We start from the raw sequence: 14,359 nt of genomic DNA, 5'->3' as shown, positions 1-14,359 counted from the left end.
ATCTTATCAAACACGTGACAGCTTGCAATTATAGTAGCATAGTTAGCACTAAGGGTGAAGACACACAGAGCAACTTAGTGGCAGCTACTTGTCACAGCTACTAAATGCCAGAAAATCCCCTGCCATAGACAATACTGAGAATTGCCCCTGCTAAAACACACACAGAGACAATTATCAGTAAATGATCAGCATTGTCTATTTTAGTAGCCGTGACAAGTAGCTGCTACTAGTAGCTCCGTGTGTCTTCACCCTAAATGCCTGGGTCACACACAATGTAATGTCTACAGGAAGCAGGAAGTGTTTTCTCTCTGCACTGATGTTTTATAGATAACCGGAAATCCTGCTGTTCTTCTTTCCTCAGGGAGGAGCCATTGCCATCCTGACTGCTGATGAGAGACCGGATGACTTTTCTGGATTAATCCTAATATCTCCTTTGGTGTTGCCTAACCCACAATCTGCAACGTCATTCAAGGTGACTTTTAGTCTATATAGTCTCTGAACCAATGGCCATGCCAGACAGATAAATAACTGTTCTGTGTCTATGCAGTTGAATTAAGCCTGCATTTTCCTTCTACTTTGTCCCAGTAATTAAACTTTTGTCTGTGTTTTGCATCTATATACATTCAGATTAGGCTTGAAATTAGCAGCAGATGCCTCTTTCCAGTCTGTTGCTCTTATTGGCTACAGATTAATCCAGCCCTTTATATATCTTTAAACAGCCCTTTAAGTATCTGACTGTGTTTGGTCTAGGCCAGGGGTGGCCAGACTTTGTCCATCGGTGATCTCCCGTTGACTCCTCCCTCAAGATGCAGTGTACACACGCATTCCTGCCACACTTCCGCATTTCCCAGCTTTGTCGCCGCCCACTATGAATAAATGGGGGATCAACTATTGGACAGCGATCAACGTCTTGGCCACCCCTGGTCTAGGCCTTTGAATATTTGAAAATTTAGATTGGCTTTAGGTCAGCCTAGAGCAGGTGTCCCCAAACCTTTTTAGCTGTGAACAACATCTAAAAATAAAAAGTTCCTAGGGGGGTGTCCAATAAGGTAATTGGGGATTGGTATTTTTGTAGCCTAATGTGGGCTGGAAGACTACACGAGGGCCCTGTTTGGCAGGAAACCAGGTCTTCATGACTCCAAAACTTGCCCCCAAGTCAGAAATTAAAAAATGAGCACCTGCATTGGGGCCACTAAGAGCAACATCCAAGGGGAGCAACATGTTGCCCACGAGCCATTGGTTGGGGATTACTGGATCACTAAACCTTTACTATGACTAGCTACATGTTGGTATAGCACTTTGATTCTAATCCTCTGGCTGCAGCATAGGTGCCCAACAGGTAGATTGCAGTCTTGCAGTAGAGCTTTAGATGGTGGCTAACACAGCAGCCCAACATTGGCCCCACACCTACAGCATCATTAGACCACCCTTCTGGGTACAAGTTACATTTTCTATGGCTTGAGAAGCCCTAGTAATAACATTACTTAAAGCAGGGTCATTTGCAAATGCAAGCAAAGTGCAATTTGGGATGCAATTCACCATAGTTTTTTTTTACCCATAATGCAGCATCTTCCCCATAATTTCAGCATAACTGCATGGATTTGAGCTGGGCACAGTTGTGTCCAATGTGTTAAAATGTGCGCACAGTAACACGTGAATGAATTTATCAGTGTAACTGTACTATATCCTTAGGGTTTTTATGTGGTTTTATTAAAAACTTCACAAAAGAGAATTAACAGAACTCACACCGACATGCCGGCCAATAATTAGGGACAGAGACTAATGCTGAACCTTTGTCAGCCGTACTTGTGCTACATTCACAGTAACAACAGCATCGAGTGTCCATGCTTCAATGCCCTCCAAGTATTAAAGGGATTAAAATGTTTTTTAACAGAATTTTAAAGGTCAAAAACATCGATTTCAGTGGAATTAATTGAATGAATTTAGGATTTTGATTTTTGTTTGACAGGTTTTTGCAGCTAAAATGCTGAACTACGTCCTTCCAAACCTTTCCCTGGGCAGCATTGATCCAAATTTCGTATCTCGCAATAAGAAAGAGGTGAGAAAATTATACATCACATACTTGTACAGTAGGAAAGATTAGTGGTTTGGGCTGTCATCGTTCTAGGACAAATGATTTTCTGTACTATCCAGTTTCTTCAGAGGCATCAGAGAATATACTGTAGGTGAATAGAGCTCAGAAAGTCTGTCTGAGAGGGTCCCCTCGCTATAAAGGCAGTGGATGTGTGGAACCCTGAGTCCATATGTGCTGCTCAGAAAGCCCTCAGAGCCCCATAAGCGTAAAGCAGGCCTGTAGTTTGGATTTGACCAATGATACCCTGGCTGACATTAAGGTTATGACATTGGTTGGTGACATTAAGGTTATGATATACTGTAGTTCAAGAAAATGTCATTTTCTGCAGCAAAACTTTGTAACTTTCCCAGGATTCCTGCTTTTTTGCCCAGTGGCAATCCTCAGTAGAATGCATTTACATGGCAGCTGCTTGTGTTACAATCAAGGCCATCAGGAACCCCAGGGCCACAGCCATCTCCTGTTATTGTAGGGTGGTGTCATGTTGGCCTAATGATTTGCCCCCAGAGGCAATTCATCACAATAGCAGACAAAATGAGTGAGCACAGCTATATACACAGACCACAGTGGCTTCTCAATGCTGATGATACAAAAGAGATAACTGAGGCGTAAGCTTATCTGTAAATACACGGCCCTCTCTCTAAACCTTCATTCATATTCCATGTTCTCTCCATTCATCCTAAGAACAGGCAAAGAAGCTTAGTATGCAGGCTGGGGGGCTGCAATGTTATTTAGGAGGCCGGCTGAGTGGAACAAGTGGGTCCTTCTCATGGCCTCTTTTTTAATATGTTTCCCAAGGTTCCTTTATCCATTGCTTGTCACATGAAATTAAGTAGCAGTGACCTGGTTGCTAAGGAGCTTATCTAGTGGTATTTTATATTATAAATGTTCCTTCCTGTGTCGTAAAAGGCTTTTAGTTCAAGAGGAACCGTAAAACTGGCAATTAAGGGAACACAGAGTATCATGGCTGTGACGTTGCTATGCCTGGTCTATTTGCTATCATTAAAGTTTCACTGCCTGGGGAATTGCAGTTTTTCTCTGGCGATAAAATAGCTAATGATCAAGGGAATGGAGGGCAAGAAAATGTCATTACTCTCAGATTCTTCTACTTTGCACAAGTACATTTCATGGGACACATTAACACACACAGCACGGCCTCACCTCTATAACAGTTGAAGGTTAACTTAGCTGAATGGGTGGATGGGCAGGTTTTGTTTATAGAAAGCCATCAGGTTTTCGTTTGGGCAGAACACTTTAAAGTTGAACTTTGGCGGTGAATTGTCAATGTGCTGTGATGTCATTGGCTGAATTAATTAGTAACTGAAAACCTTGTGATCTGAAATATTTACAAGGAGGCTTGAAACATTCAAGAGACCCGTGTTAAGAGAGTATAGATAACGTTACTAGGGCAGACTCTTCACCATCTATGGAGCCTGTGAGTCTAGAGGGCCTAGTGGGGCATTCACATATATGCAGATCTTGATGTAGGACCAGTACATTTCTATTATGTCACTGCTCCAATAACAACAACTAGTAACAAATTGCTACCTGCAGAGGTTTGTGGAAATGCACCGATACAGTGTAGCTGTTTTACTTGTTTAATTCATTAAAGCTCCTATTTGTCTGTAGGTTGAGGCCTATACCTCAGACCCACTGGTTTACCACGGAGGAATGAAGGTTTCCTTTGGTGTGCAGTTGCTAAATGCTACGTCTCGGGTGGAGAAAGCTCTCCCGCACTTTAAGGTTCCACTCCTGCTGTTTCATGGAACCTTGGACAAGTTGTGTGATATTCGTGGCTCCCATGTGATGATGGACACGATACAAAGCGAGGAGAAGACACTAAAGGTAAAGAGGATATGATATATATATTACCTTCTGACCTTCTTCTAGTACCTTCTGACCTTCTTAAAAAGCCTTCTTTATTTTCCATTTCTACTGGTCTAATGGATATGTTAAGTGATAATATATAATGTTCATGTTTAGGATTTTGGCTAATTCCTATGAAGGTATAACCGATTCGGCAGCTTATCGGGCCATGTAGGGGCACGAACGATGGGCCTGCCCAACCGATATCTGGCCTGAAATTGGACAGATATCAATTGGGCAGTTGAAAAATTCACCGCATCAGCTCATTGACGTGGTCCCCAAACCGACTGCTCATATTACCAGCGTTCTAATTCGATTGTTTGGCCAAACGTCCGAATTAGCCTAAATTCACCCAATATCGCCCACCCGTAGGTGGGGATATCGGGAGAAGATCTTAAAGTGTATGGCCACCTTTACTTTGCTTGCAGATTCTTCTCTGCACTTGAACTTCACCTCCATAGTGCTCTGTGTAATCTCTGAAACCTCTCTTTCATCATCTGGACAATCATTTTACAAGAACCCAGCCCTGGGCTGAGCTCAGCTGCTAAGAGTGGGGTAGAATGTTCTCATTTTATATTTTTGCCCAGTTTTTGAAAAGTTCTTGAAAGTTGTTGCAGAAAGAATATCTGTATTTTAGTGACAAACAGTCAAAAATAAGATCATTTTTATTAAAACCTGACCTTGGAGCTTTCCATGAACATTTCATATGGGATACAGTTAAAGGGGCAAGGATATGGCCTAGAGCTATTGGAATGCAGTGCTGCCAATAAGTAAATACAGAGCTCTGCTCAACATCTGTGTTGATATTAAGGGTCTGTGTGTGTATGCATGACTTCACAAATGTTATTGTTGGCTGATCGTACTCTGCATCGTGGGATTTACTTTCCTTTGGAATTACCTAATGAAGATATTAAGAGGCATCTGTACAATTATGTTTCATCTGTTTTTTTTTCCCAAAGCTTCTCTGAAGGTGTTAGTTGCAGTTTAAGCCTTAACTAAGCTGCCATTATCCCTCGGTCATGCTGACCACAACCTTCTTAGTTGGCCCCATATCGCTCAGATAATTGTGCTATCTTTCCAAAGCACCTTGGCCCTGATGGTCTTTTAGACCTACTGAACAGGCCTGTAATAAAATACTGAATGAACTACCCCCTAAGCTGTCTCATAGCCTGCACAAGCTAATATTTGGTTCTATAAGCAAAGCACAAATCACATCTTTTACCCAACATATCATCATAACTGTGGTTATGCAAAGAAACTTGCAGCAGATTTTCCAATAAATTTGGAGATAGCTGCAGCAGGCCTGGCCCCCTAGGAAAAATTTAATTTGGGCCCCTTGACTCCCCCCCCCATAAAATCATGGGTTACCCCGTGGGAGTTGACCCAGGTCCTCCTGGTGCCACAGGGTCTGCTTTCTCTATAGTCACACCACTGGTGGGCATGAAAGAGCATATGGCTTCAATAGCAGACTATTCAGTGGCACGAGTTGGTACAACATACAAAGGCAACCTTGGAAATACTCCCTGCTCGACACACGTGTAAAGTATGGGGCAAACTTGTGCCAAACTGTGCCTTGTGCCAAATTCTCCTAAGCGGGTGCATTAACATTAGTAAGTAAAAGTAAATGGGGCTATATCTGGTTCAGTTTTGCAGTGATTTGTGCCCTTAGTTACGCAGTTTGCATTAGTAAACTAGCACTGTACCCCTCATTATGGTATAAAATACACATTGAGCATTTGATTGATATATTTCCATTTGCAGGTATATGAAGGAGCTTTCCATGCTTTGCACAAAGAGCTGCCAGAGGTTACCTCTAATGTATTCCAAGAGATTGAGGGCTGGCTTCAGCAAAGATTGGGGGGCACAGGATCCAGCAACATGGTGCAGCAAGCCTCCAGCACATAGGATAATCAGACTTCTCACAGAAGATCCTCCACCCAAAACAACTTCTCCTCCTCAGACAAGCCTACTCCAAGCTCGTGTTCAGACGTCAATAAAGCCACTCCGGAAATAGTTTACATTCCTTTTTTAGGACACTTTCATTTACTTCCATGTTGAGAAAGCACAAACCGCATCAACGCCTCGAGTGGGCATCCCAACCATCGCAGAAACTGAAGAACAGTGACTGCCTAGGAGACCTCATCTCTGGAAATATTCGAATCTAGTGGATTTGGGCATTACAGTTTGTAGCAATAATATGACATAAGGTTTCCAGCTTTCACAAGGAATGAAGAATTCTTGTAAATCCTCATCAGTACCTACTTCTCTGCATTTGTTCGAAGCCTAGAACTTTGTGCGCGTTCCCAGTGAAAATGAAATTCTCCCCCCAGGGAGAGATAAGCAATATGCCACATGCCTAGGGAACTATTAAACTTGGGGCAACTCATCTTGGAATGGTGAAAGGGGGGTTTGTTAATATAATTCTTGTAAAGCTCATCTATAGAATCCCTTGTAAATACCCCTTCTCCTTTGGTTTTAATAACTTTTATTACAGACACAATATATATATATAATATTTAATATGTTAATATATCAACAGCCTGAATGGCACCAGGCAGAGGAATTGTAGTTTTTTAAAGCATATTTCTTAAAACCTTCAGAAATGTTCAATCTTGTGGCCTTTTTAGTAACCTTAAGTGTGTGTTCATCAGAGGTCTTGCCCGGTAATGGAAACAAATATAATTTTCTTTAGTAAAGGGCTGGCGCTTGTTCATTGTGCTCTTTGGCTGTGAAACTCTAACAGAAATCTCCATGTACATAAGTGTGGACAACACGCTTGCTGGATTTAGAGGTGACCCAATCAAAACCACAATGTAATGGAATTACTCTCCTTGACCCAATATAATTATAAAACAGATGTTCAGTTGATAAAGTCACCTGCAGCCTATGGTGGTGAAAGTATCTGTAGGGTTGCTGTATGAAATGCAGTTTTCTCATGCCCACCTAGCCATGCCCCTGAGTTGCCAAGCCCTGTCCCAATCCACTGAAACCCTACCTTAACCCGCCCAAACTCTAGCACTTTGGCATAAAACCATGCCCCTTTCTGGGCAGCCCAGAGCCCACAGTTGCCTCTGTCCTGCATATCATGCTACTATGGTGGACCTGCAGCAGAAGGTCAGTTGATTCAGTGGTGGCTGACCTCTCTTATCTTAGGTGACATGATTTCCTGGATTACTGCTGCATTCAGGTCCACCTAGTAAAATATCCAGACTCCTTTTTTTCAGTTCATGACATTATGGGTGGGAGGCAACCAGGCTGCAGACAAAACAGTCCATAAGTACACTTTTCCCAGATGTCCACACCCCTTATCTAATCTGTATGGTCAATGAGTTCAGTCTAAATTGGTGGCCAGACCATCTAGAACAGTGATCCCCAACCAGTGGCTCGGGAGCAACATGTTCCTCACCGCCCCCCCATATTTATATTTCTGCCTTGGAGACAAGTTTTGGAAGCACAGAGACACAGTTTTACTCCAACCATTGCCTCCTGCAGGCCAGCAGTCCCCATGGGGCTACCAAATAGCCAATCACAGCCCTTATTTAACAAACCCTTTTTGTATTATTGTGTGGCTCATCAATGGTTTTTACATCTAAAGGTGGCCATACACGGGCCAATTGTAGCTGCCGATTAGAGCGATTCAGCAGCTTATCGGCCCGTGTAGGGGCACCAATGACGGGCCTGCCCGATCGATATCTGGCCGATTTTAGGCCAGATATCGGTTGGGCAGGTTAAAAAATTCAGTTGGATTGGGGACTACATCGGCTCGTTGATGCGGTCCCCAAACCAACTGCGCCCATTACAGTCGTTATAATTCTATTATTGACCGAATTAGCCTAAATTCACCCGATATCACCCACCCATAGGTGGAGGATATCGGGAGAAGATCCGCTCGCTTGGCGACCTCGCCAGGCGAGCGGATCTTTACGTGTATGGGCACCTTAAGTGTGGCTCACAAAAAAAAAAAGGTTGGGGACATTGTTGGGCACATTGTGAGACAGCAAAGACTGGTTTACAGCACTATAATAAGTTAATAAGCATACAGTGGGGTTTAAATGATGATAGTATCCCTTTTACGAAATGGATAGTAATGTTTTTGTTCATGTCGGAGAGCAATGGCAACGCAGTATGGAGGTAGCTTTTGTACTAAACTAACTGTTTTCTCTTACATAAGGAAGTAAATGATATTTTGGTGTTACTGTTATGTGTCTGGGGCTATTAATATGACTACTGCCTATCTCAGCAGGTTGGGCATAGTATGTTACACGCACAGTAAGATTTTGGTGCCAATGTGCAAGCCACAATCACTACTCCAGCTGCAGCACTTTGTGTGGGATAGCAGTTGGACTGTCATTTTGAGATTCCAATTGGTAGGAGGCTGATCAGTACTAACTACACCTTATTTTCTGGGCTGTGGCCTGGAGTAGTGAATTCAGTAACTCCCATAATCCTTACTAACAACGCCTCTAACATAGATCCTGATAATAACCAGTGCAATAACCAGCCAAGTTTTTAAAGATACAGTTTAGCATCTAGCTGTCCAAATTGCTTAGCCCTTAAACCCTCAGTTGCGACTGCAGTAGACTGGAGGTTTTGGAGCTTCTGGGTAAAACTAAGGGAATAATATATTACAATATTTTCATATAGGAATAGCCAAACATGCAGAAAAGAATTGTCTGTCCATGAAACTCCAACTATTGCCCAGCTATGGCTCCCAGCATGCCTCAGCAGTACTTGTACTGGTTTAGCAGCAAGTAAATATTGCAATGTTTATGAGTCTGTTGATCTATGGGAAATCATACTCCTTTCAGGGACAACCTTTCCTGCTGGCTGCTGCTTCCTATTCATTTGAATGGGAACCATGCTCTTATGGCTACCGGTAACCCTAAAGAGATTATTTTTTTCTTTCAGTTCCAGCAAGTCCAGCAAGTAAAATGCCCCATAATCAGTTGTGGCTTTTAGTGTACCATCGGATAAGAAGCTGCCTGAAGGTCTAGCACTTTGTAACAGAAATGCACAATTTACTATTACAATGTAATGCACAAAGGACATTGTGTCTCCTTATGAATAAATTCTGACTGTTAGAATTGTTTGTTGTAATCGTTATGTGGTGTCGCTGTTGTTAGAGCCTGTATATGGGCCATTGACCCAAGCTCTAGGTGCTGTTGTGTTCCCAGGGAATGTTTTCAGGGTGCAGCTTTGCTCCAATAAATGAATGGAGGCTTTGCATTCTCCTGCTGAAACTCAATAGCTCTTACGCCAATAGTAACGCTTTTCCCAGTTAATCATTAAAATGTCAGCTGGATCTGCAAGGCTATTTGATACACTCTCTCCTTAGTGAGGTCACACTGTGTACTAAAGGGATAGAATTACTTTACAGGTGAGGAAAACACTATACACTTTCTGCAAGCTCTCTAGTCAGGTGACAATGCGGTGGCATTAGCTTGCACTTGTGTCTGCCGTGTCTGTCTGTCCCTTGTGACTTGCTTACTGATCACTGGGATTTGTCTGCCAACTGCACTGACCTTCTGGCCTATCTACTTATTAATGATATTAACTTCCACCTGCCCTGACTTGGCCCTTCCACCAGGTACTGCTATTGCTATTGACTATGGCCTGCCTTAACCTGGCCCTTCTACCAGTACTGCCTACCACCTTCCCTAACTTGGCCCATCTACCAGCTAATCCTGTTGACTTACTGACTTTCCGCCTTCCCTGACTTGACCTTACTACCAGCTACTGTTATTGACTACCACCTTCTCTGACCTGGCGGCCCTTCTACCAACTACTATATTGATTTCCCTCTACCCTGTTCTGGCCCTTCTATTAGGTACTGTTACAAAACTGTGGCCTGGCGCCTGCCCTGACCTGGCCCTTCTACCTGCTACTGACTGCCGCCTTTCCTGACCTTCCCTTCCATCAGTTACTGCTACTGACTACCACCTGCCCTGACTTGGCCCTTCTACCAACTACTGCTATTGACTTTCGCCTACCCTGACCTGGCCCTTCTACCAACTACTGCTACTGACTACCACCTGCCCTAACCTGGCCCTTCTATCATCTACTGCTACTGACTACCGCCTTCCTGAACTGCCCTTCTACCAGCTACTACTGTTGACTACTGCCTGCCCTGGCCCATGGTTCTGTATTAGGTCAATTTGTGTATCCTTGTTTCACGTTCCCTCAAAATTGTGGTGCACACAAAGAATTTAATGTGAAAAATTGCACAGAAAATAAATTTTTTGCGCACACAGCCAAGAAGAAATTAGAGGGGGCGTTGCCTTGTTTGCCAATGATACAAAACTATGAAGGGAGAATATTGTACAGTGGTGTAGCTATGGGGGGCTGTAGGGGGGAGGTGGTAGTGGGTGACCCACAATGGACACAAAATTGTGGGTGACCTTAGATTTCCTTTGATGCTAAAAGATCCTAAAAAATTTTTTGCAGGAGAACCGAAGCACCTGGAATTACAAGAAAAACTATCTTAAATCCAAAATGTATGAATTTATTTTTGTGCTGGCAAATGGGGCTTCCAAAGTCTGTTTTACTTCAGGCCCCATCATCACTAAAAATGACTCTGTACATCAGACAAGTATCATAAAAAAAGGCAATTCCATGCTTTGGAGCGCCCGTTCATTAGCCAAAAGTGGATCTTCTATAGACTTGAGGATTCAAAGTGCAGCCTCAGCTTTTACAAAGAACAAACCCATTAAGAGATTTTAATAGCACTGGAATGTTTGTTGAAACTGAACTAGGTAATTAGCTGTGGGCGCCCCTTCGGTGTTCAAGATCTTTAACTTCCTGTGCGCTGTATTGTTACTTGTTTTGTAATTATCATAATGACTGTAGCCCAATCAAAATGACTCAGCCTAGCAGAACACTTACGAGAACTCACAGGATAAGTTTAGCAGCGCTAATGGTTACACCTAATGAGCCTCAAACAAAAACAAAGCAAATGACATCCTAAAGCTGGAATCCATTCTGCTTTTGGAAGAAGGGTATATATACCAAGTCCTTAACCTTTCAGTGTCAGGAGATTTTTGTACAGGTATGGGATCCATTATCCAGAAAGCTCCGAATTTCGGAAAGACCATATCCCATAGGCTCCATTTTAATCAAATGATTCAGAATTTTAAAACTGATTTCCTTTTTCTCTGTAATAATAAAACAGTACCTGTACTTGATCCCAACTAAGGTATAATTACCCCTTATTGGAGGCAGAACAGCCCTATTGGGTTTATTTAATGGTTAAATGATTCCCTTTTCTCTGTAATAATAAAACTGTACCTTGTACTTGATCCCAACTAAGATATAATTACCCCTTATTGGGGGCAGAACAGCCCTATTGGGTTTATTTAATGGTTAAATGATTCCCTTTTCTCTGTAATAATAAAACAGTACCTGTACTTGATCCCAACTAAGATATAATTACCCCTTATTGGGGGCAGAACAGCCCTATTGGGTTTATTTAATGGTTAAATTATTCCCTTTTCTCTGTAATAATAAAACAGTACCTGTACTTGATCCCAATTAAGATATAATTAATCCTTATTGGATGCAAAACAATCCTATTGGGTTTAATTAATGTTTTATTGATTTTTTAGTAGACTTAAGGTATGGAGATCCAAATTACGGAAAGACCCCTTATCCGGAATACCCTTGGTCCCAAGCATTCTGGATAATGGGTCCTTTTCCTGTACTTAACTTGTGTTAGATGGTATTCAGTTCTTGAATATTTTGTGCCATTCCCAGGGGGAACTATTAGAACAACTCACGGCTGCTTTGTTATGTGAGGTTAAAAACCCATAGCAGTAAGTTGACCCCAGAGAACCATATATTTTTGGAAGGTATATATCCTGACAAAATCAAAATGGTTCGATCATGCCTTTGATTTAGAGATTTACAGATTTACTTAAACTCAAATTTTTATCACTTTTTTTTTATTAATTTGAATAAACTCATTTCCACAAATGTCTGGCAAAAAATCTAAACTGAAAAGGCACGTGCAGCATAAAAATGTCAGGGAAAAGCTGAGATAACGGCAACTTTTTGGAAGTGTCGCACAAAAGCCAGAGTCAAAAATCCGAAAGATCTTCCAGGGAATGGAAGGGACATCAGCCATTGACTTCTACATGATCTTGACAGGTTTTATATTGCGTATTTTCAGATTCTGTATTGTCGCATTGTAAATCTCGGAAAAGTTTTTTTTTAGCACTAAAAAATCCAATTGGACAAAAAAACAATCCGACAGCAATGATTAGCACTAATTCCAGTCACATCAATAAGACACTCTTTAGGGAGAAAAAATAGAAAAAAGTGCGTGTGTGTGTCACTTACCTGAGTAGCAGGCATGCAGAAATCCGTGTGTCTGTTGTCTTGGGCACGTAACATTCCCCAGGGGCCACCGATTCCTTGTTCTGCCATTATTCTGTATTCCTGATCCTGGCACCCCGGTGTTGGATGAGTTAATGGTGTGCATTATATATCTGTATATATAGATACATATCCTATACATACATTTCAAGTTTTGGCATGTTTAATGAAATAATTTGATGCACTGAAGCAATGATTAATAAACTATATTGGCTAAAGTTTACACTAGGCCGGACTGGCAATCTGTGGGTTCAGGCAAATGCCAGAGGGGCTGCTGTAAGGTGCCATAGACACTCACTATTTATTGGGCTGGGGGGGGCTGTTTGGGTCTCTGTGTACTTGGAATGCCAGTGCTCTGTATGTTTACAGGTATGGAAGAAGCACACCTCTATACTCTATACTTTCAGGGGAACACCCCTTCCTCAGCTTATGCTACATTTCTGCTGAGTATAGAGGTGCGCTCCTTCCAATATAACTTATGACTGGATGTTGTTTGGCTTGGAAGCAGCCAGGGAAGTAAATGTACCTTAAACTATTTAAGTGGTGTGCTGAAGAATTTGGTTTTCTTTGGACTGCTTCAAAAGCTACCCTTTGGGCCCATCATTAGGCCAGGGTCCTGCTTAGTTCATAGCAAGGTTATAGGCATATTAAAAACCATGCTGTATAAACTAGGGATGCACCGAATCCAGTATTTGGTTTGGGATTCAGCCAAGATCCCAAAATGGGATTCGGTGCCTCCCTAGTATCAACCATTCAGTCATTCACGGATACCTTTATATTCCACCAATATCTACCTGTAATTTATCTCCAAGATGGGCGTCTAGGAGTATATAGGAAAGTGAATAGACATTCTACCCAATCCTGTTTCTAACTTTTCGTCAGGATGGGCCCCTCAAACAAGGCTCTGACCGTACCTAGAGGTGTTTGGGAATGACTACATTTCAACCAAACACGGGGGAGCTGAAATCCAAAAAAATCTGAAAAGCGCTGGTGTAATATGTGGGCATAGAATGGCTGGCTGCCCCTCAGAGAATGGAGACTGCTCTAAGTTGTATCTTTTTATAGAAATGTTTTTCCTAGAGCTATTGCACAGCCTGCCTGCGGTACAACAATCATTTATTAATAAGCTGCCAACAAGCTCCAAAGCACTTTCAGCGGCTGAATTAATTTAATAAGCACTTAATAATGGCGGCTGCTTAAGCGCTGTTTTATAGAAAGACTCGTAAGCACAAAGTATTGTAAGTCTGTCTAGCATATATTTGTTAATTCTGCATTATAATGTTATAATCAGATATTATACTCCATGATAATAAAGTTGACAGTGATTGTCATGGTAAAGGGGCACTAAAACCCAACAAAGGATTGGAGGTAGAAATGAGGTAAAGGTTAATGATAAATGTTTCAGCCCAATGACAGGGATTAGTTTCTAGGCTCTATGATATGAGCTCCCCTCCCTCGAGATAAACTTTCCCTGTACCCAGCAGTTCTGCACAGGCTTACAGGCTTGGGTTGTTCCACAAAAATTGGAGCAGGGGTGAGCAACTTCAGTCTCTTTGCGATAATACAGATCACCCACACATAAATAGCTGTATAATGAAAATCCTTTGCAAATTAAACATGAATCCCAAACTCTTTTTTTTCATTAAATCATCCATACATATATTTAAAAATATTAGCTGTCGATCATATATTGCCGTCCCCCCGCTCTATGCCTGAGGCATGGAGGCAAAACAAGTAATATATGATTGACATCTCAGATTTTTAATAACCATTACTTTCACTTCCAATTCAGCACTTCCTAGACGTCATCTAGAAGGCAAATACACAAGATTTTGGGGTGATACAAAATTTGCCCACAAAATGGCTCCTGCCTGCTTGCTGTGACTGTGAATCCTAAGACTGGAGGAAAGAACATTTAAATAATTTAGATAGTGGATGTGAAGTTTGTTTTGTTCAACTAACATGATAGAAAAGAATTTGTAATTATTTCCTGGGGTGACAGGTCCCCTTTAATCACTTTGCCTGCTGGTT

The 14,359-nt window shown here is 41.9% G+C and overlaps 1 protein-coding gene across 3 annotated transcripts in view; it reads left to right on the top strand.

Annotated features, from left to right (window-relative positions):
• The window catches only part of mgll (monoglyceride lipase), a 41,394-nt gene extending 32,352 nt beyond the window's left edge, over nucleotides 1-9,042 (top strand). For 2 of the 3 annotated variants that reach the window (XM_012960510.3, NM_001112919.1), the window contains 4 exon segments: nucleotides 362-472; nucleotides 1,970-2,059; nucleotides 3,722-3,937; nucleotides 5,720-9,042. In XM_012960510.3, the coding sequence (XP_012815964.1) occupies nucleotides 362-472; nucleotides 1,970-2,059; nucleotides 3,722-3,937; nucleotides 5,720-5,863 (561 nt within the window). In that variant the 3' untranslated portion in view covers nucleotides 5,864-9,042. 3 annotated transcript variants of the gene reach the window in all.
• The last annotated feature ends 5,317 nt before the right edge of the window (nucleotides 9,043-14,359 follow it).

The sequence above is a fragment of the Xenopus tropicalis genome, chromosome 4 (genome assembly GCF_000004195.4).
Source record: "Xenopus tropicalis strain Nigerian chromosome 4, UCB_Xtro_10.0, whole genome shotgun sequence".
In the NCBI taxonomy this organism is placed as follows: Eukaryota; Metazoa; Chordata; class Amphibia; order Anura; family Pipidae; genus Xenopus; species Xenopus tropicalis.
This window is presented reverse-complemented; position numbering and strand designations above follow the sequence as displayed.